A 23,779-nucleotide genomic window follows, 5' to 3' on the forward strand; every position below is an offset into this window, starting at 1 on the left:
ATGAAGAGGCATAGAAGCTACAGGCAGGACTTTGCCCCTTGTGTCAGGGTCCCAGTGTCAGGGTCAAATGGAGGTCACAACCCTGCACTGTGTGGGGAAAAAGTCACCCAGCAGTGATTTTCTGGAATTGGCCAAGTAATGACCAGAGGATGGGTTCCCTGCCCAATTAAGGATGGTGGACAGGTTCTGAAGCTGGGGGACCAATAGGAGGCCCTCCAGCTTGGAAGAAGCAGCAGCCTGCCATTTTAGGTAAGGGGCTGGCCTAGTCCAGTTGGCCTCTGACAATAGGCCTCTTTAGGCTTGAACTATCCTTAATTGGCTACCCACCGCTTGCAGGTAAGTAGCCCTGTCACCAGGAAAATAACCCGGGGGCAGGATAGAGCTAACAAACTAGCATGCTAGCCAGTGGCCCTTAATTTTGCTCTCACCAATCTCTGTGCTTGTCCCATATGGGGCTGAAAATCTTGCAAGTAGAATGTAGTGCAGTAAATCATTTCTTTGTGACTGGAAGAGAGCATTGGGAGGAGCGGGAAGGATAATTGATAGCACCGACGCTAAAATAAGATGCTACAAGAACATATACAGGAGTCTCATGAGGGACGTCCCTCCAGGTAGGTGAAGCAAAACCATCCTCTGATAAATAAACTCAAAGGTGCACATAGAACACCTAACATTCTGCCAGGGACTTAACTATTAATGTTCTAACCCTTTGTGTTTAGACTAGCTGAGGCTACGGGTGTCTTTCTTCATGGCTCCCCCATGCAATGCCCAGTACTGGAGTTGATTGAACACCTCCCAGAAGCTTTCAGAGTAAGTTAATTTCTGTAATGGTTTTAAGAAATACAATATGAATGGGTTAGGCTGTTTGTAATGATTTTAACAAAGAATTTCAGATCATTTTGTTGCTGCTTTTGGTTCCCCAAAGGTGGAGCATGGTTTTCTTCTGTAAGTACCAAATTGTTTTAGTTAATTAACAAAATGCATGCTAAAAATTTGCATGTGTATCTCAATGTTTAATTCTTCCATGCCTTACAATATTTACAAGATTAGTGAGCGTGAGATTGCTTGGGAGCTGGAGTCCCGCCATTGTGCTAAGGTTATGCAGAGCCTTGATCTTGGTCAATGACCATGCAAGATTATGCAGGGTCATTGGGGTAGTCACCATGTGAACAGACTAAGTATCACAGAATCACAGAACTGTTAAGATGCAGAAGGAGGCCATTCAGCCCACCGTGTCAGCACCAGCTTTCCAAATTAACAACTTACCTAGTTGCATTCTCCCACCTTCTCCCAGTAACCCTGTACATTCTTTCTTTTCAAATAAGTCCAATTCCTTTTTGAATGCTTCAGTTGAACCTGCTCCCATCACACATGCAGGCATTTCATTCCAGACCCTAGCCACTCGCTGCATGAATAAGTTTTTGCTCATGTCACTTTTGCTTCTTTTACTAATTACTTTAAATTTGTGCCCTTTCACTCTCAATCCTTGAACAAGGGGAAACAGTTTTTCCCTATCTAATCATCTACTATCCAGACCCCTCATAATTTTGAACACCTCTTTCAGATCTCCTCTCAACCTTCTTTAATCCAAGAAAAATAGGCCTAACTTCTCCAATCTATCTTCATAACTGAAATTCCTCATTCCTGGAACCATTCTCGTGAACCTTTTCTGCACTCTCTCCAATGCCTTCACAACTTTCCTAAAATGCAGCTCCCAGAACTGGATGCAATATTCCAGCTGAGGCCGAACTCGTGACTAATACAAGTTCAACACAACCCCCTTGCTCTTGTATTATGTGCCCCTATTAATAAATCTCAGGATACTGTTTGCTTTATTCACCACGTTCTCAAACTATCCTGCCACCTTCAATGACTTATACACATATACACCTAGGTCCCTCTGCTCCTGCACCTCCTTTAAAGTTGTACCCCTATTTTATACTGTCTGTCCATGTTTTTTCATGAATCACTTCACATTTCTCTGCATACAACTTCATCTACTACCTGCTCGGTCACCCCACCAACTTGTCATTGTTCTGTTGAAGTTCTACACTAATGTCCTTACAGTTGACAATGGCCAGAAACTTACCTGTGTCGGGCGGGCTGTGAGGAGTGGATGGGGGGGGGGCGGGCGTGGAGCCGATCCCCGCCTGCGATTGGCTGCATGCTGCCGTTTTATGTGGGCGGGCCAATTAAAGCCCGCCCAGCGTGACGCATGGCCAGTAGCGCTCAGTGCTACCTGTGCAGGTGGGGGGAGGAGGGAGAGCCAGGGCCTGTGCTCTTTCGTGCGCATACACGTCATTTTACGCATTGGCGTGTCTGGCCTGTCCCTGCACGCTGACGTCAAAACTCTGGCCAATGTTTCCGAATTTTGTATAATCTTCAAACTTTGAAATTGTGCCCTGCGCACCAAGGTCTATGCCATTAACATATATCAGGAAGAGCAAGGATCCAACACTGAGCCCTGGGGATCTTCACTACAAGCTTTTCTTTAGCCCGAAAAACATCCATTAACCACTACTCTCTGTTTTCTGCTGCTCAGCCAATTCTGTATCTCTGTTGCTACTGTCCCTTTTATTCCATGAACTATAACTTTGCTCACATGTCTGTTGTGCAACACTGTATCAAACTCCTTTTGGAGGTCCATGTACACCACATCAACAGCATTCCCATCATCAACCCTCTCTGCTCCTCTTCAAAAGACTCCAGCAAATTAGTTAAACATGATTTTCCCTTAAGAAATCCATGCTGGCCATCGTTAATTAATCCATGTTTGTCCACGTGACTATTAACTTTGTCCAAACTATTGTTTCTAAAAACACCCTTTTTTGAACAAGGGTGTAACATCTTCAATTCTCCAGTCCTCTGGCACCATCCCTGAGTATAAGGAAGACTGAAAAATTATGGCCAGTGCCTCTACAATACCCACTGTCACTTTCCTCTGTATCCTTGGGTGCATCTCATCTTGTCCAGGTGCCCTATCAACTTTAAGTACAGATAACGTATTCAATAGGGAAAATTACGTTTAACTAATTTGCTGGAGTCTTTTGAAGAGGTAACAGAAAGGGTTGATGTTGGAAATGCTGCTGATGTGGTATACCTGGGCTTCCAAAAGGAGTTTGATACAGTGCTGCACAACAGACTTGTGAGCAAAGTTATAGTTCATGAAATAAAAGGGACAGTAGCAACAGAGATACGGAATTGGCTGAGCAGCAGAAAACAGAGAGTAGTGGTTAATGGATGTTTTTCGAGCTAAAGGAAAGTTTGTAGTGAAGGTCCCCGGTGACAGGATTTTCCCCCTGTCGAGGGGGAAGTTGAAGTGCGTTCCACCGTTTTACCTGGGTGGGCCAGTTAAGGCTCGCCCAGCGTGTCGTCCGCACGGAAGTGCTATGTGTTCCCTGTGCGGGCGGGGGGAATCCCTAAACCTGAGAGTGCGCTCTTTCGCACATGCGCACGAAAGAGCACACTCATCTCCCTGAGGCTAAGTGCTGCCTCAGGGAAATCGGCTCTACTGTCAAAAATATTAAAAATAGAAAAAAAAATTCCCTGATATGTCCCCTCATGTGAAACTGTCACATGAGTTGGGACTGTCCATAACTTTTAAAAAAACTTTAATTAAATTTTTTAAAACCTACATGAAACCTCATCCCGCCTGTGGATTAGGTTTCATGCTTTTTCTATTGCCTGCCAGGGCTCCCAGCCTGTTAGCCAACCTTAAGGTTGGACGGGCAAGTCCATTAATTAGTTTAATGATTCTGTCAATGGCCTCATTTGGCCATTGACAGGTCGGCGGGCGCACAGCTGATTTTGCTGAGCCCCCGCCTACCTGAAAATTTAAATGGGGTTCGGTGACATCGGGAGTTCCGCCCAATGTCTCTGCGCGTTATTTTATGTGTCGGTGAGCGGGCCCCATCCCCCGCTCACTGACAGGAAAATCCTGCTCCAGGGCTCAGTGTTGGATCCTTGTTTTTCCTGATATATATATTAATGACATAGACCTTGATGTACAGGGCACAATTTCAAAGTTTGAAGATGACACACTTATTTCTATGAGGAAGGTGCTGGCTAGTCTCTAAACTGCTGTAGTGAGGTAAATGCTGCAGTATGCTGTGAATTCTTGAAAGTAGAGTTACATGACCACTGTGTCCTAACGTAGCATATGTAATTAACCCCAACCCAGGAAAATGGGCTGGACTCTCAGTGGGGTCTATGTCTGGCAGGAATCTTGCTGATAAGAACAACAACTTGCATTTATATAGTGCCTCTAAAGTAGTAAAATGTCCCAAGGTGTTGCATAGGAGTGTTATCAAACAAAATTTGACACCAAGCTACATAAAGTAATATTATCTCAGGTGACTAGAAGCTTGGTCAAAGCATTAGGGTTTGAATAATGTCTTAAAGGAGAAATGGGATGTAAAGCACCAGAGGAAGGAAATTCCAGTTTACAGCCTAAATGACTGAAGGTACAATCACCAATGAAAGGGGTTTTGGAAATTGGGGATGCACAAGAGGCCAGAAGTGGAAGGGTATAGAGATCACAGAGGAATGTAGGGCTGGAGGAGGTTATGGACATAGGGCGGAGTGAGGCCATGGGGGATTGGAACACAAATTTTAAATTTAATGCATTGACGAACCAAGAATCAAAGAATGGTATCGATTTGATGCATGAATGGACTTGATAAGGGAACATTTCTGTATTGGAATATGTTCTGTGCTCCAATTCAATTACAACTATTGTATAGAAAGTGTGTTCTAAAATATTTTAAATTATCAAATTAGTTTATTTCACAAAGATTAGCTTCAAGGTGAATATGGGAACCATCATGGACATATTTGATACATATTTTGATTTTGTGTTACATAATGGAGTTTTGAATATTTGAAGCAGCTGAAGATGAATTAAATACAAAATTAAAGCTATTTTGTGGTTCTGTGACTTTGACACAATTGACTCCATCTGAGATATATAATATTCTAATCATTCCTTTCTCTCCTTCTTACTCAACTTCAACCTTGTCTAAGGTTCCTATTTTATTATCCCACCCTATTGAATTGTCTTCCTCCCCCAATATCATACTTGTTTAGAATTCTTTCTTTATATTGCTTTCATTTATAAACTAATTGCTCTAATCTTTCTTACAGGTTTAGTTACTCATGGCATGTGTAATTGTATGCTGCTACCTTGAAATTTTTACAGCTTCTTTGGGTGACTTTTGCATTTATTTTAAGGGCCTTTTGGACAGATGCATGACAGAATCATCAGAAGACAGGAAAAGCAAAAACTTCTCAGTAAGTGTGCATCTTACCTGAATCTATGGCCAGCTATATTATGATGCCATACCGGGTGAGGAGGAGTGAACTGGTTCCTCTTTATTCAGCTCCCTCAGTTGGTTGCAACAAAGGTTTTTAAAAAAATTATTTTCCCCATAAATTCCTTTTCCAATCCAAATGTATTTGCTTGTTAATAAGGTGCCAGTCAAACCAGGTTTTCTTGAGTCAAAGAAATAGTAAGTTTATTAGTTACTAAACCCGAGAAAATATAATTAAAAATGTGACGACACACACAGATCTCAGAAGTAAGAAAAGTTAGAGTCCAAATAGAAGTTAAAAGAATATACGATTAAGTCCTGTGCTTGTCCTTGAGGCATAAATTGTTGAACGTTGTAGCTGTTGAAGTAAGCTGATTTCCTTTAAAATCCTAGAGTTGGATTGAAGGTCAGGTAACTGCTCTTCACTGGAGACAATACTGGCTTTAGAGAAAGAGAGAGAGAGAAAGAGATAGAGAGCATCCTTACTGTTCTCTTCAGCAGATTTTCCAGATGACTTTTCTTTTCTCTCTGTTTCTGGCTTGACAAAACCAGTTCTTAAAACTCCTGTCTGTATACTCCCAGAAAAGAATTTGATTAACATGTCCTACAGTCATTGCTGTACAACAAGTAATCACATTTTTGATCTTTCATCTCGGAAACTTTTGACACATTTCAAGATAGTAGGAACCAACAGGAGATTGGGTTATTTCATCTTCCATAGGGGCTTTTGTATGCCTGTTAAGTGTCTGGCTGGTTAGCAGTTCTCATTGTCTTGAATTACAATTGATTAAAATCCAGCACTTTGCATTTTTAATACCCTCTTTTCAAGAGTCCCTTTTTGAAATGGACCTTTACACCCCTAGGTGTGGAATTTCACGAGCAACATGTCAGCAGTGCAATCCATATAGTAACTTTCCAGAAAAGGTCAACTTATAATTTCAGACATCAGGTGACTTGTGGCAGCTATTTTTGTGATTTTTCTTGGATTTATTGAAAAAAACAGGCCCTTTTTAAACAGTTCAATGTGTATTTGGTTAGCTGGTGAAGTTATAGGTAGATCTCACTCAGTCACAATTTCCCATCATCATGACATACCTTTGACTTCATATTATTTTATTATACAGATTGAATACGATTTCAGATATTTACAATGTCCACTTAAATACAAAAAACAGCGAAAAGAGGAAAAAAATATTCAATACACACCACTAACAGCTTTAAATGTAAGTGTGCCTTTTTATATCTGGTAGTTAGGTATAATAATTAGTGAATGAATGCACCGCAGTAAAAATTGTCTAGTTAGATTTCAGCAAAACTTGATAAGGTGCCTTACAATTGTTTTCTCTACAAGTTAGAAAGTCTTATCGAATCAGAGGGGTGTGGGGTTGGGGGGCGTGGTGGTGGGGTGGGGGGTTGGGGGGAGGGGTGGGGGGGTGGGGGGGGGGTGGATGGTTGTGGGTGAGATGCTACAATGGGTTAAGACTTAGCTGAATTCCCATAGGCAAAAAGTTGTTATTCATGGCTGTGGATCTGCTTACAAGCTAGTTACTAGTGTTGTCCCACAATTGGTTGTGCCAATCAATTGTAAGTTTTCACCTGAATAGGTCCTAATTACTGTGAGTAGGTTCTGGAAGCCTGCCAGGAGCACTGACATTCCAGCTTATCCCTGGGTGCCCGCCTCAAGGCAGTTAATAGGGCCCCTCAACACATTGGGAAATTGGAGGCCGATTGTAAAACTTCAGTCAGCCTTTTTAATCCCTGCTCAAAAAGGCTCATAATGAGCCTAATTGCTTGCCTGCCTTTTGGACATGGATGGATTTCCTGGGATCCAAACACTTGACATAGTGACTACAGTAAGGAAGCCAGTACACCAACCGGCCTTGCAATTTTCAGTCCGCATCTGCCTCCATTTCTGACATTGGTGGGGGGCCTGAAAATTCAGCTCATGATGTTAAAACCAAACTTTACGACTGCGCTGCGGCATTGCCTCACCTGGAACTGTTCCGTCATAACATCATACCAGAATTTGACAGCTGGTGCAGTTAGCCCAAGATCCTCGCAGGTAAACCTGGAGACTATACCAAATCACATCTTACGTAAAAATTTCAAACATGCAAGAAGTCTAATTTTTTCTTTATCACATCATCATTGAAAATCAGCTCTGAAAATACTAACTTAATGTAACTGTTACATCTGTAATGGTAGCAAGTTCAAGCATAGCATATGAGGTTTATCTTATGGGTCACATATGTAAACACTTCATATCTTTCATGGAAAACAGGGCATGAATCATAGAGAATAATTGCATCGGTTCATCTAATTATTTAAACAGCCATTTTGGTAACTGCTGTTTATTAATTTTTAAAATTGATTCTGTTGAGGTGTTTCTGTTTTATTTTTTAGGCTATGATACACTTCAATCGAGGAGAACTTTTGAATCATCCAGTTTGTACACAGTTTCTTAAAATGAAATGGTATGCAGGGGGTTGGATTAAGAACAGCTTATCAAGGTTTCCTGGTATAATTCTTTAGCATGTATGTGTTGGAGGTTCTTAACTGAAGCTTAGAACTATCATTAAACACAAAATTGAGTGTTGCTAATAAAAGACATTTTGTCAAAGATTTTTGTTTTGCACTCATCAGGACAATTGCAAGAATACCAATGTCAGAGGAAGCAACAACTTTATGCTGTATGAGAAGAGAGGGCTGATTTGTTGGCAAGTGGACACTGGTTGAATGTGCAGCTGGTGCGCGACCACCACAAATGCACTCTGCAGGTCTTCGCACATTTCCCAGGGAGTGTCCATGACTCCTACATTCTTAGTCAGTCACAGATCCCTGACATCTTCCAGGGTCCACAGAGGCTGCAGAGATGGCTCCTCAGGTACAAGAGCTACCCACAGAGGATGTGGGTAATGTCACCCCTGCGATGGCCTCAGACTGCAGCCGAGTGAAGGTATAATGAGGCTCATGCTGCAACTCGTAACTTGGTGGAGCGAACCATCTGGATGCTGAAAATGAAGTTCCAGTTCCTGGACTGGTCTGGCGATGCCCTGCAATATAGCCCGCAGAGGGTGTCATGCATTGTCGATGCCTGCTGCGCCCTTTACAACCTGGCACTGCAAAGGGGAGAGGAGCTGGCTGAGGAGGAGATGGGAGAGCTGGAGGCCTCCTCCAATGAGAAGGACGTGGGTGGGGATGAGGGTGAGGAGGTCCTTGAAGGCAACGATGATGGCGATGAGGCCATTGCACTGGCTAGACAAGATCGGGAGGCTCTCATAACTGCTAGACTTGTGGAGGATGATGACAATATGTAGTGAGGAGACACCATAGATCCTCACATTGTATCTGTGAAAGTTTGACTCCAGTCTGGCTTATGGCAGCGCACATACCTATTGCGATAATGCTCTTGTCATGGAGATGCAGTGGAGGCCCTAATAGTCGATTGATTCTAGGAGGATGATGATGACATGTAGTGAGGACACTCCATAGATCTTCACTTAGCATCTGTGAATGTCTGGCTCCTGTCTGGCCTAGGGCAGCTCACTTATGCTCAGTAATCAGGGGCATATCATAGAGACACAGCCATGAAACTTTAAATGCACCTGATCCTTTGTCTGCCTTCAGCACCTGACCCCTTCAGGAGCACAGCGTCACTGGTCACAGATGCTGAAGAGATGGGGCCAGCCCAATCTTAAAGGTGCTGAGAGCACACAGAGAGAATGACAGAACACTGTGATGCCTGCTCATGGCATTCTGGCAGCAAGGATGGGCACCACCAAAGTGCAGACGTCAGAAATGTGTCCAGAGAGTGTGAAGCCGGATGATCAATTTGGTCTGAAGGTTGTACAAAGCACAGGAAAGACACCCTGGACTGAGACACCTGCCTTTATTTTGTGCAGGAACCAAGGTTTCCCATCTGAGTGACACAAACACTGCTCATCAAAACAAGGAGCCATAGGTAGCGAGACATTCTTAGGAATTTATTTACAATAGTGAGCATTACGTACAAGTGATTAACACCCATACCCAGGCTGTGCAATTACATCTTCTTTACAATCGTAAAATGTGTAGGTTCACGGACTCCCAAGACACCTGCCTTTTTTGTGGTCTTGTGGAGTCCATGGACCACGTTTACATAGGGTGTTGTAGGCTGCACTCCCTTTTTAGTTATTTAAAAAACCTTTTGTTACTATTTTGTTTGCACTTCAGTCCCACGCTCCTGATCTATGGATACCCGGTGCGGAAGGGGGTCGGGAAGGAGGAGGACCTCCTCGTGAACCTGCTCCTGGGCCTAGCCAGGTTGGCCAATAACAGGTCCAGGCAGCGGGCGATCGAGGGCGGAGTCCCGCCCGATTGTTTGTCCCTCTTCCGCGGCTACGTTCGCGGCCGGGTGTCCCTGGAGAGGGAGCACGCGGTGTCTGCCGGCACCATCGAGGCCTTCCGTGCCCGGTGGGCACCGCGGGGACTGGGGTGTTTTGTTGACCCCTTTAATCACATTTTGGTTTAATGTTTGTAAGTTTCCTTTAAAATTTGTCCTTGGTTTTACAGCTGACCTGACTTAGGGGCTGTGACTGATTTATCCCTTATTGTGTTAATTTAGTTTATTGTTTTAACTCTGAAAGAGTTACATCTTCTTAACCTTCCTAACCCTGCCACTACATCTTGGTGCTTCCCCGGAAAACCACAGTGGAGGTGGAGGCAGCCTGCTGACTGTCACGCCCTTCCTGTGATGGCCTTGGTGGGTGTCCTCTGGAGGGCCGAGCAGGGCTCCAGCCTGTTTTTGAGGTCCTGCTGTTTGGCAGTGGCACCCACCTCGGCCTGTGGAGCTGGAGCTGCTGGGGTACAGGAAGAGGAGATTCGGCTGGGCTGGATACTTCCGGAGTCACCTGGGTGGATGGCCCTAAGATGTGCACCCGCTGTTCCTCCCACCAATGGGTGACTGAGGGGACCTGGCTGACTCCTTCGGGAGAAGGGGTAGCTGAAGTGAGATTGGGTTGCCTCTCGTGTATACACTGTTGGAGGCCAACTATGGTGTTAGCATAGAGTTCAGATCGCACAGCAGTGCTGGGACAACGTTCTGAACCAAAGTCTCCATGGCAGCCACCATCCTACCAGCGTTGACTTCAGTGCATTGGCATGCCAGCGCTATCACCTCAGTCTGAAGGTGGACGGACTTCTTCATCGTGCTTTGCAACCTGAGGAGTGCAGTGGACATCCCTTCCTGATGTTCCCGAGCTTGTCTTTGCAGCTCCAGCAACTAAGGTGTGACCAAGTCCAGAGGCTCGGCATCTGACTCGGACTCAGCTAGATTCTTAGCCTCCATCAATCCTCTGAGTGCCGGAGACCTGGGAGGTTCCTGCCACCACCTGCTATGGATCAGGCATAGCAATGTGCTCACCAGATTGTGATCCTGAGGCTACTCTAAAGCTAGGCCCCACCGGGGTGTGTGTCTTTGTGCTGATGGAGGGTGTGGGTGAGCGCTGTGATGTGTTTTCAATGAAGGTGCCTTCAGATTCCTCTTCAGATGTTTCTTCAGAGCTTGACTGGAGGCCATGGGTCGAGGACTCTGTTGGCTGTTTCCCAGATGTGCTTGCAAAAGCAAGGAGAGATAACTAGTGCAAGGCAGGGGACTGCGCAACTGGAGACATCACTCACAGCATGGCTGTCTGGTGGATGTTGCACTGCTGGATCCTCACTTAGTAGAGCACCGCCAATCTCACCGTCAGCACAGGAAAGGTCCAGATCCTCGCCAGCCAGCTGGATGGCTCTATTTTCAAAGCCTGTGAGGATTTTCATTTCAGGCATTCCTCCAGCAGTCTGCGACCTCTCCCTCTTGTTGTGTGCTATCTTGTCCTGCATGAATAGAGATGGAGAGAGTGTAAGCAGGATACCTGCCAGGCCAGATGATAAGTATGCCTGGCATGTGTGGGTGGTGAGTGGTCCCATATACGGGATGCGGACAATGAAGGTGTGCGTGAGAGAGTGAGTGGTGATTTCCCTTGAACTGGCAGTGAGTGAGATCCCTCTGAATGTGTGATGGGTTTGTGAGTGTGTGAGTTGAGATTGATGAGAAGAGTGACTTACCCTGGCAGAATGGGGGAGATCATTCATTCTTTTGCGGGCACTGGGTGGCTGTCCTCATTTGTAGAGCATTGGCACTGACCACCGCTTCCATCACCTCCCATGCTGGATTAGTGATGTTGCTGCCTATCTTGTGGTCAGAGCGGGGGTAGAGGACATCACAGCGGGCCTCAACTGCATCCAAAAATGCGCTTGAGGGTCACGTCATTAAACTTGGGGGGGTAGTGGGGTAGGTTGCAGTATTCTTGCCTTTCGGGGCCATGTCTCCTTTGCAGTAGTCCTAGGCTGGAAGCACTGAGAGGTGTTCATGTGCCTGTACTTTAAATATGGGGCCTGGCATGATGAAGCAGCGAGGTATGGCGTGGTGGGCAATTGAGAGCCCGCCCGCCATTGAAATGGCATGTTTCCCAGGGATGTATAATTAATGAGGTGGGATTGAGACGATACGGCATGAAATGCCACCACTGCGGCCGGCAGGTGAAACATCCTTTTTTCTGCCCACTACTGCATTTATTGCAAATCTGGGATGATTCCACCACAGTGTCCAACATTAGATGTTATTCTCAGATTGGAATACATTTTCTAAATAATCCTCAGTGAATTATGCTGACAACCAATTTAAGATTGTCACTTGGGTTCACTGTGTGGTGTGTTTGCGTGTACTGGAAGCTACAGGTATTAATACACAGGGCCCTGTTCTTTGTAGACAGAAAGAACATGTAAACACATTGTGCCTGTTTCAGCTAAACAAAATGAGTGATAGCCATTTGCTGGTTCATTCCTCAGGGCAATGCCTTGACCAATCAGAGTAAGGCTGCCTGGTTTAAATTTCAAACAATGTCTGGCAGTGAACTGTCAGTCACCATCAACTGATGCATTCTCCATGGCAACGCCTCTACCAATCAAGTCCGCTTGCCAGCCAATTTGCACTCTCTTCTTATACAGTATAAATTGTTGTTCCATTTACATTTGGTATTCTTGTGAATTGTCCTGATGAGTGCAAGATGGAAAGCTTTGACAAAAAAGTCTCTCTTTTCAGCAATACTTAAGTTCTGTACTACCAGGCGACTAATCATCGCATTGTTAAAAAGGCACTTTATTAATTGCCAGATTTAACATTCTGTGACAAGTTTAATGGACAATAAATTTGGAAATAATGGGGAGGCTAAGGTTGAATGCAGTTTGTGCAATTAGCAAATGGTGGAGTGGCATAAACAAGGTTTTGGAAATTCACAAATCCTAGCGTATCTCTCAATCTTCTAAACTTGCTGGATGTTTAGCACATTAATAACAACATGTCTTGCTAACAGATTGTTGTTTTTCCAATAATCTTCTGCTGATCAGACCAATACCATTAGAGTTGAATATCCTTTTCACAGTTTTGATTACAATTATTGTCTAATTACAAAATGAATTACAAATATCATAGTTTAATTCCTCATGCACGTATATAAATGTGTTACCTAGTAATCTCCATTCGAGGGAAAGGATGGTTTTGTTTCTGTGGTTAGTTTTGATATTTACAAAAGACTAATGTATTGACTTCTTTCCTTAATAGGCAGGCATATGGACTTAGAGCACATATCACTAACATGGCTCTCTATTCAGTATTACTTCTATCATTAACGTTCCTCATTATTGTTTCACGAGGACATGCTTTTGACAATGAAGAACCAATTACCTTCAATTTTACTCAAACAGTGATCGTGCCCTGGAAGGAATATCAGGTCTGTACATGGGAAAGCCATTCCTTAGTTCTTTATGCAAGATAGGGATTGTTAATGTATCATCTAATTTTTCCCAGGCCCTGATGAGCCAACAATGTTACACAATTCATAAATATCTGCATATTTTGCCCAGCTTATTCTGTATTTTCTTCATCGCTTCTTTGATTCAACTCCCTCCCCAAGTTTAGTATCATCTTCAAATTTGCTCACTTTGCATTGACTTCCTGAATCCAAGTCATTTAATTAAATTAGACCTAGTTGTGATCCCAGTTTGAGGTCCAGTTCTTCCTCCCACTCTGACATTTTTCTAATAAGTAGATGTTGCAGTAGGTTATTGATGTGTGAGTAAATCTCAAGTTTACTGCTGATCATCTTTTCCATTATTTTACATGGCATGAAATTGAGACGAATGAGTTTGTAGCAACTTGTATCTATTTTGTCACTGTTTCTGATCGTGAGCACCACATTAGCCTTTTCCAAATTTTCCAATGTACAGGTTACCTCCTCAGTTCCCAATGCCTTACTAATTTACTCCTCTTTTAGCATATTGTGATATATACTATTTGATTGTATAACCTGGTCCTTGTTTAAGGAAAATATGTCCAATTTTCTATCCTCCTATTCTGAGGACAGTTTTGACATTAGCATGGGCAGATGACTGCTGAGATCACAGTTAGACCCCTCCCTGCCCTCTCACCCTATAATGTATTTGGAAATTGGGTTGGGTGTATTCTGAGAAGCTGATCCAATACCATTAGCTTTCTTCCCCCAACAAAAGTTGAAAGTTACCTCAATGATGCATACTGGGATGAGTTCCCATTGGCTCTGCCTGCTGATATCTTGGTCAAGTTGCCATTCAGATGTGTGAGCCTAAATAGTGAGGAGGCGCCACAGCCATGGATGATTCTATCCTTATATGACCTCCACATATACATACTTTCCAGCAAGGACCATTGGTTAGATAGCAAATAGGAAGGAATCCTGGATGATTTCTCCCCTCTCTAGCCAATTGAAGTATTTACTCACTAGGATCATCTAAATCAGCATTGGCTGGGGTTGGAATTTCATGTTTCCCACATCCATTAGATTCAGTTCCAGGTTAAGAAACGCATTTACTAGTGTAAGAGCAATGTAAGTTTGATCTTCTAAGACAATCACATGTTGCGTGGCGGTTTAATGTTCAAGACCACACACAGTGGAGTATAATGGTTTCGCCCTGAGACACATTAAGACATAGCATATGGAAAAAATAACAGCCTCAATATTTCATTTTAGTAACATTCGCTGTGCCATTCATAGAGTGGTGATTGTGGCTTATTTATTCCAAGTCAAGATTACAGTGTTCTGCTTTTGCGAATAATTAGATGTGCGCAAATCCCCTTAGGTATGGATATTAAATGCTGTAGATTTGCAAACCTTGATTTGTTCATTAATACGTGTCACGCCCCAGTATATTATGAACTTTCAGTCAATACCTCTAAAACTGGACGAGACTATTAAACAGCTGTTGCAAATCTTGTGGCTGAGATGCATTTGGCGGTCATCTGCTTCATGGATGTTCTCTTGAGGGCACCTCCAGGGGCTGCTGCTCCTGTCCCTGTCACTGGACCCTGCTGCACGTCTGGTCCCTCAATCAGAGGGGTGAAGGAGGCCAAGGATGATGAGAATGCACCATAAGTGGGGCATCCATGCTGATCTCCATGACATTCTTGGCCCTTGCAGGGTGTGCTGGGTGCCTGGCGGAGGACACCAGTTGGAGTGGGGCCGGCATCTGCTCCAAGGATTTCCGCCACCAGCAACACTGACTGCTCCATGTGACATGGACCTCATGGGCATCATTGCATACTTCCTGCACCATCACTTGATGTGACACTCACAGACACCAGGTCAGATACTGGCATTGGACATACCTTGGAGATTTGTATTGGGATGTGCATGTGGTGAATCAGCAGACAAACATGGGCTGCAGTCAGGCCAGGGAGAAAGAATGGTCTAATTAACAGCCACTGGAGGATGAGGTCGCAGACAAGTTCTTCTGCAGAGAATTCTGATGAGGGCTTTGATGGGGTCACATTGAGGTGAACGCTGATGAGGACACACACTGAGATGCTTGGTGCATTGGATGGCCTACCAGACAGCCTCCTGTTAAGGAGCACAGAGGAGTCTGGTTCCACATTGGCAGAGGGCGTAGAGTTTTTCCTCTCCATAGCCTTTGCTCTATCTCTCTGTTGTGTTGTAGATGCAGAGGCACTGCTGCTCTCATACCTGTTGCAGCCTTTGTGTGGAAGGTTCAGCAACTCCTCTGCCCTCCTTGTGAGGATGCAGTAATGCTCTCTACCAAATCTCGCAACTCACCACAACACCTCCAAAAACACTCCACTCGAGACGACTTTGCAACAGCAGAAGTTCATGTAGATCACCTGACCTGCAAGTTGAGTGCCTGGCCCTTTAAATAAATTCGTTGCTGGATATCCTCTTGCAGCCGTGTGCATGTTCTTAGCTGAGTGACAAGCAAATATGTTGAGTGGACCTGCGTGGTCCAAGTTTGTAAATTGTGTGTCAAATCAGCCAGTACAGCTGTTCAATGTCTCGATCTTCCAATTGGAAAGTTTCTGGAACATGCATGACATGCTGCACCGGAGCAGATGGAGGCATGTGTGTCTCCCTGGGAGGACCTCCGGCTTCTGTAGCTCTCAATTTTGGACCTTCTAACTCTGGAAAAGTTGGGTAAGGTGCACAGACTATGGGCAGAATTTTCTGTTCTGAAGACTAAGTGTGGCTGGAAAATCGGTGTGATTCCTGGTGGGCGGATGGGTGGGTTCTCATGTCAGATTGTCCACTTTTCAGCTCCAGCAAGAAACAGTGGAGGGACACCACCAGTCAACCCATCAGCGCCGGCCCCTGGAGCACCTCAGATGAGGATCCTGAGGAAGCATCTGAGGAAGACCCATCACTGCGTTCACCCGCACCCTCCACCAGCGCAGACACACACCTCAGTGGGACCTAGTTCTACAGCAGGCTCGGGGTCACTATCAGGTGAGTACAGCACAGAAACGGGTCCACGGAAGGTAGAGGCAATGACAGCCAAGCTCTCTGACACTCGGAGGATGGCTGGAGGCCAGGCCCCTGCTCAGTCCAAGGCCGATGGAGAGCCTCTGGAATCAGCCCTCAGAGAAATATTGCAGCTCCAAAGACAGGCAGGGGAACAACAGGCAGGATTGTCAGAGGCTGTCACCAGATTAGAACAAAGGATGTAAGGGCTCGCCCACATTCTGTCTAATGTCATATCTCCGAGCTGTGAGTGCATCGAGGTCACAATTGGAAGGGTGGCGTCCACCATGGAGACCCTGGTGCAGCAGTTTCTGCTGGATATGTGCTCGAACCTACACAGCTTTGCCTTAGCCATGAGTGAGATCCATCGATGCCTAGGCAAGAGGGGAACAGGGCAACTTGATCTCCCTCCAGTTTCCCCCTTCTCCTTAAGGAATCAGAGAGAGGCCCTCGGGCACCCACAGGGAGCAGAAGCATTACTCCAGGGGCTTCTACACAGGACACTCCAAGGGTATCCAGCCACTCCAAATGCCCTCTACCTGTGACCCCATCCACTCCAACAGGTCAGGCTGAGGAGGAGGCACCTCACAGCAGGAGACTGTTAGCAGACGGGGCCCTCCAGGCCTTGGGCCTCCAGAGGTGAAGATCACCTCAGACAACACGGCGTAGCAAGTCAGCAGGCTGCCTCCACCTCTTGTGGCCGTCTGGGATGCACCTAGACATAGCGGGAGGGTAAGAAAAATTAAGATGTTCTGAGAGCACAATGGTTGGCACAGGTGTTCAGTCACTGTATATACTCTGCACATGTGTAAATATATTTTACTTTTCTATCTCAAAGCCTCAGCTAGTGAATGGCTCCTTCATGTGATGAAATGTTCCAAGGTCATCCAAGGGTAACAGATGCTCCCCTCCACCCTGCCCCCCATCTCCTCAAGTATTCCCCATTGTGTCCCTCAGGTCTATGGTGTCTCACTCAATCTCAGCTCAGTCAGTCACCTTTATGTCCACAGAAGAGACATCAAAAAGCCAGTTCCTCTATAACCATGGTGGTTGGGCAATGCATGTATAAGCCTTGTGTCAGATGATCATGTAATGTGGCCTCATGAGTATAGATCTGGGAAAGTTATTTATTCTCCTGATGCTGTTGCACTGTAGTCTGTTCTCTGTGGATGTTAGAGGTCTTAATGGTGACCCACCTTGGAGTCATTCCAACCAATTGCACTTTCAATGGCCTCCATGTAATTACTGTTAGGTTTTGGTGTGGGCCACAGTTTAAGTAATCGTTGGGAATCTTAGCCTTTCCTGCCAGCCTGCAGCCTTAACTCGTGACCATGTTTACATTTAAAGATTGCCCCTATATTAGTTCTCACTCTCCACCTGCATGGTGCACTTGGCGACTCTTGAAATGTTTGCTGGACAGCCATAACTATGCGATGTTATAGGTGTGTGCCTAGTCTCATGATGCCAGTCTATTCTGTGTGAGGATGTTAGTTCGCACCTGAAGGTCTGGCAAGCCTGATGACATAATCCCTGTGCTTGCTCTCATAAGGGCAATCGACATAGTCCTCTGATTGTGACAGTGCCATCAGTGACTTGGGCTTCCTGATAATATGTGGGGGACTGTAATGGGAATCAGAGTGAGCTGCAGTACCTCTGTTGTGTGGTCTTTAGTATAAATGAAGGTACTAAGTAGTTCTTAAATCTGTGTCGAGACTGACTAAGCCATGTTGCTCCCAGAGTCCATGGCAATGCTGGACATGAACTTGGGAAGCTCCTGAAGAACGCAGGGTCATGAGTGCTTGTCAATGATCGGACGATGGTCCTGCTGAAGCACTCTCTGTGCACACAAAGGTAACCTGACTCACAGGCTCACTTCCATGCTGTAGAGTGACAGATCACAGCGTGCTGAAGAGCAATCTCATCCTGGGGCTGAGTGTCAGGATGAGGCCTGAACATTATTCTTGGAGAGATGCCGCTGTCTGGATTTAGATCAGTCCTCAGACGGTCAAGTGATAACCAGTGACTGATAATTGTCCTCCTTGAGGCACCTTGCAATGCTCCAGGCAATATACCATGAGTGCAGTGATGTTTGCAGTGCTGCTCCTGCCTCTTGAAGGCTGCCATAGGCAGTGAAATGTCTGTGCGGTGCTTGGAAGGACTTCAGCATGTCTACTTGTTGCAGATTGAGCTCTGGTGAAGTTCTTATCCCATTACAGAATGTCCACATGCTCCATAGGCTGCCTAGCCGTCTCAGATGAGGCCATTGTTATGCACGATTGTGACTACTCATTCTGAGATTGATGTCCTTCACTGAGATGTTGAGTATAACAAAGAAGATGCTTGTGTCCACCCTGCATCAAAGAGACAAGAGAAATGCACTCGTATGAGCTAGTCTTCTTCATCACCCTGGAACCTTGTCGCCATAAGGGCCTCACAGGTATGTCTGCCATGTCTGCCCTGGTAATGGCATCTACCTGTGGGGCATCATCATCCTCACCCATTTCTATGTCATCCCTTTTGGTGTCCTCTTCATTGGAGGAAACATTCAGTCCTCCATCTCTCCATCTGGCTGTGCAGCAAGCCATGATGATGTGGGACACTCACCCTCTGTGCCCGATTGGTCCAGACATCTGAACTGCATCTTCAACATGCCAATAGCCTGCACAATTAAGGAGCTTGTTGCAGAATGAGCCACATTGTATTACCCCTCTGAAGCACTCTGTTCCTGCCAAATGGGCATCATTAGCCATGTCTTCTGCGGGTAGCCTTTATCACCAGTGAGCCACCCCTAAATATGCTGAGGGCCTTCAAAGTTCTGTGCCACCTACGAGTGACTCAAAATGTAAGAGCCATGTGAGCCAAGTATAAGCACTGCATAATCTGCTTTTGGTAATCACAGATCAGCTGCACGTTGAGAGAGTGGAAGTCTTTTCTATTGATAAATCTTACTGGCTGCTGCCAGGGAGCTCTTAAGGCCACATGTGTACAGACATTGGCATCTTGCAGTTGCGGGAATCCAGAGGCTGTTGCAAATCCTGCTGCTGTGGCAGCCTGGCTGGTTCCATCCAGGGAGAACTGGACGTAATTGTGTGCCTTATTGAAAAGGGCATCAGTGCCCTCCCTTATGCATTTATGAATGGAGTATTGTGATATTCCACAGAGATCCCCAGTGCAGCTCTGGAATGAGCTGCTTGCAAAAATGTTGAGTGAGGCGGCCACCTTTAAAGCCACTGACAATGGATGGCCTCCTAGTTCCTGAAGTTCCTGCTGAAGAATGTGGCAGATGTGAGCCATCACATCCCTTGACAAGCAAAGGCACCTATGGCATTGCCTCTTGCTCATCTCCAAGGTTGAGGCGCATCTTCAGCACACCCTGGGTTATGCCAAATGCCTCCATGGAATTGGTCTCTCCTCCTCAGCTTCTGAGTCTTCAAGGGCCCCCGCTGGCCATGTTCCTCAGGACGAGACTCTTCCCTTAACCCTGCCAGACAGTGATGGGCTCTCCTCCTCCTCAGTTGCATCAAAGCTATCAAGAAGGCAGCGTTACCTGCAGCCTGCATTCTGCACTCTTCCTTGTATCTGTGGAAAAATAGATGAGAGACATGATTGCACCTCACCCTGCAAGGATTACCTTCCATCACCAAGCTAGGGAGTCATTGTGAAGCCCTTGGTCTGGCCTCATTCTAGGCATTCCATCTCCAAGTCTTCCTTTGCAGCCGAAGAACATCCTGAAGGATCACAGGCAGCTGAGCTCCCAACCCCACACCCCCCCAACCTCCACCATCCCAACCAACTCCCCCACCGCCCCAAGCATGACAGCGTATTCACAAAGAGAATTGGATCTGGGTGATTACAGCCATGTGCTAACAACCTCAGCTAGGGCACTGTCAGGCTGTCTCCTCTGGAGCAGACTAGAGCCCAGCCTTGCACTAATTTAATGACTGCAAGCGTTGAACCCTTTAAGCCTTGAACATCCCAACTGCAATGTGTAGGATTGTCTGGAGCATGTTGCATATGTACTGCAGCCATGGCCCCTTAATAGTTTGATCCCCTGACATTTTAACATCCCTCTGTGACAGACAAATGGTCAATCAGACCAAATCTACATTTATCTCAAGCCCTAATGGATTCTCGCAAGAATGCACACAATGAATTAAGGTGCCCAAAATCCTTCAGTTGGCATTTGACTCTTCCTAACATTCTTCAGCTGAGTCTTGATGTCCTGAACCAGTAATTATGAGGGTGCCCCCTTCAATCAGCCCAAAATCAACTCCTCCCACGGGCCCTCAGATTCCTCCCCTGGCGATTTTTTCCCAAGGTTGTTTTTCTACCGTGTCATTCCATCGGGCTGTCAAGATGCTGCTACTTCGATTCTATTTCAAGACCAGCTTCCAATTCCCTCTTGTTGCCATCCAAATTCATCTTATCCTCCTCCATGCTCATCATGTGCAAATTTCTGTCCCTCCAATCACTCTCCTGCCTTCCCCTTTAACCATGGAGCCCATTGTCATTGTAGTCACTATCCCTGTCCTCCCCCCGCAAACGTTTTCTGTCGATGTCCCCATGCCCCATGTCGACCTCACCCCTCCCCATCTTGAGGCCATATGCACAACCTACAGGGCACCCTCCCCCAACACACCCCGCCATGAGACCATCCTTTACCCCCTCCGACTTACCATTTCTCCATTTACAGGCTGCAAATGCCTTCCCTGACTGTGACTGTGCCATCTGCAACCTAGTACCAAGACACCAACCCCCAGGACCCACATTCGTGAATGACTGATCATGCCCTGAACAACATGCTGTGCATGACTGAGACTGCATAGACAGTCCTTCCCTCCCTCTGGACTGGGACCAAGGCATGTGTGCCAGGCGTAGCATGGTCCGCACTGCCCCAGGACTGCCTTTAAATCCTGGCCCCGACACTGTGCTGCACACAGCCCCAGGACTGACTCACACTTCTCCAACCACTTTCTTCAAATCCCCTCTACTCATGTGTCTCTGTCCACCCCTTCCATCCTGGGCTCTCACTGCTCCCCACCCCCACAACCAACAGTCTTGCACCTGCCTTCCACCCCTTCCCTTCCTACTGGTCTTGGGTGACACTGAGCAGCGTTGGCACTGAATTGGTGCAACCAAGAGAGCAGCATATTGAAAGGTAGGTAAATGCTGCACATATAAACCTTGAAATCATGAGTGAGGCACAGGTCGCCAGGTGCAATCCACTTATATCTGGCGTGAATCAAACCAGACTAATTATCCAGTGGCAGGACAATCAGATTTGGATTGAGAACCTGATTCCAGCAAGCTGGGTTTTTAATGAGCATTCATAAGATGCAAATGTGGTTCCTGACATGGAGCAGTGGGATACTCGACCCGCCATGAAGATTGGGAGGGGAAAATTACAAATTATTTTCCTGCCGGTGGAAAACTGACTTTTGCCATCATGCCAAATTTTGTGTCCTCAGAAAAGTTTGCCCTCTGAGTGAAAAATGCAAATAAAACTAGTCTAGAAATTCTGGAAACCTTGTTCCACTAATGAAGTGTGGTGGGTGAATCTTCTATCTACTTGTCTGCCAAGGCCTCGAGCACTCCAAATCCAGGAAATGGAAGCATTTATAAAATGGCAGCATTACTGAGGTGCCTGCACCACTGGGGCAGTGAGATTTCAAAACAACAGCTTGCTGAGGGAGAACCTTGGGACACTGTCGGGCTGATTAAGACTCTATAGTTCAGAATTTTGAATACATGCTCTTCTATTCTTCCTGTGCCTTACTCCTAATGGCAATCAAAATCCCTCGCAACAGGGCAGAAACAGGTTCCAACCCAAATCCGTCCACTCCCACCCAACATATGACCATTTCCTACTGTAAATCGGGTGGGATTTCTAAACCCTTTTTAAATACATGAGTGTTATTCATACATGTCAGTTGGAATAGAATAGTTGCCTAATTTCAACTTCTGGTTCCTTCCACAGGAATCGCTTTTATATAAACTATGCACATATGCTGCATTTGTCATGAGCCTTCTTGGTGTTTGTAAGGAGGTTTATCAACTTTTACAACAGGTAAGATGTGCATAAAGGAAATTTGGAGCACAGTTCTCTTCTACATACTGACTTTCAATTTTTAGCAATTAACTGGAATGAACTAGTTGATTCTTATAAATCAGGCCAAGCCAGTGAAAATGTAAGCATTTCTTCTTTCAATTGTCCTTATTAAATGAAAGTATCCCCTGTGTTTTAGCTCACAGTATACCATCATCTGACCTTTGAATATGACCAGACCTTATCAGCAGAAATAAACAAACCTTGAAGTTAATTTAAGAGTACTTCTGTTCCTTGGGAAGATTCTCAGAAACCAGTGAGAAATTACTGTTTTTTACTTATTTTTTCTTCTTTATTTTTACATGGGTTGTGGGCATCACTGGCAAGGCCAGCATCCCTAATTGCCCTTGAACTGAGTTTTGGAGGGCAGTTAAGAGTCAGCCACATCATTGTGGGTCTGGAGTTACATATAGGCCAGGCCAGGTAAGAGTGCAGATTTCCTTCCCTAAAGGACATTAGCAAACCAGATGGGTTTGTATGAAAATCAACAATGTCCCCACCATTACTGAGACTAGCTTTCAATTCCAGATTATTAATTGAATTTAAATTCCACCAGCTGCTGTGGTGGGATTTGAACCTATGTCCCCAAAGCATTAAGTCTGGGCCTCTCAATTATTAGTCTAGTGATAGTACCGTTACACAACCATCTCCCCCTAAATGTTCCTTTTAAAAAGTAAGACAGAAATGTTGTATTTGTGCTGTTTCTGGGAGATGAATGGTTGCTTTGTAAAGAAAGCCTATGATTAAGAATGGCAGAGAAGTAATACCAGAAGTTTTACATAAAACAGTTACAGAAAGTGTGCAATGACACCTCACCTAGTTCTGCCTCTACGTAATTGAGATTGTGACCCCTGAAGCTTCCTTCTGTTTTTAAGTGAAGCAAACTTTCAACACAAGCCCAATCCATCCTATCATCATCTTATAAATTTGATCAAATCATTTCCACATTTTGTGTTCTCTAAAAGTGTAGAGTCCCATGGACAGGATTTTTAGGATGGTGGGGTATCCCTTCCCGGCATACAGGTAGTCAGCGGGGAACACATCCCTGATGATACTGCCTGCCCTGCAGTCATTTAATACTCCAACAAGCGTTAATTGGCTGAAGGCAGGACTTCTGCCCCTTAGTCGAGAGGAAGTCCCGCCTCAGAGAGCTGCCAGCAAATCTGATTGGCCAGCAGCTCTCTAATCCCTGCAGTACCAGAAGCTGCATTGGACACAGCTGGAACTGTGTGCAGTCCCTGGAGTATAAATCCCAATAGTTCAGGACCAAATAGGTTTTGGGGGGTCTGAGGGCCGGGAGGAGAGGTGAGACCCAGCGAAGTGGGCAGAGGGTGCTGGGGGTGTTGGTAGAGAGGCCAGGGTGGGGGGGGCGTGGGAGGGAGGATCTGCAGACCTACTTGTGGGGGCCGCCCGACGTTAAAATGGGACTGGTGATGGAAACACCCCATCCTCCCTTCCCACCTGAGGCCTGAACTCGCCCCTTCAAGCCTGCTCTGCCATTC

The 23,779-nt window shown here is 45.6% G+C and overlaps 1 protein-coding gene across 1 annotated transcript in view; it reads left to right on the forward strand.

The window, feature by feature from the left end:
• Nucleotides 1–23,779, forward strand: part of trpa1b (transient receptor potential cation channel, subfamily A, member 1b) — a 150,885-nt gene that overhangs the window by 84,255 nt on the left and 42,851 nt on the right. Inside the window, exons 16-21 of the mRNA XM_078541229.1 lie at nt 720–810; nt 5,230–5,289; nt 6,434–6,532; nt 7,713–7,783; nt 12,952–13,120; nt 22,149–22,238. Coding sequence (XP_078397355.1) covers nt 720–810; nt 5,230–5,289; nt 6,434–6,532; nt 7,713–7,783; nt 12,952–13,120; nt 22,149–22,238 — 580 coding nt within the window. The remainder of the gene's footprint in view (nt 1–719; nt 811–5,229; nt 5,290–6,433; nt 6,533–7,712; nt 7,784–12,951; nt 13,121–22,148; nt 22,239–23,779) is intronic.

The sequence above is a fragment of the Cetorhinus maximus genome, chromosome 4 (assembly GCF_964194155.1).
Source record: "Cetorhinus maximus chromosome 4, sCetMax3.hap1.1, whole genome shotgun sequence".
NCBI classification, from domain to species: domain Eukaryota; kingdom Metazoa; phylum Chordata; class Chondrichthyes; order Lamniformes; family Cetorhinidae; genus Cetorhinus; species Cetorhinus maximus.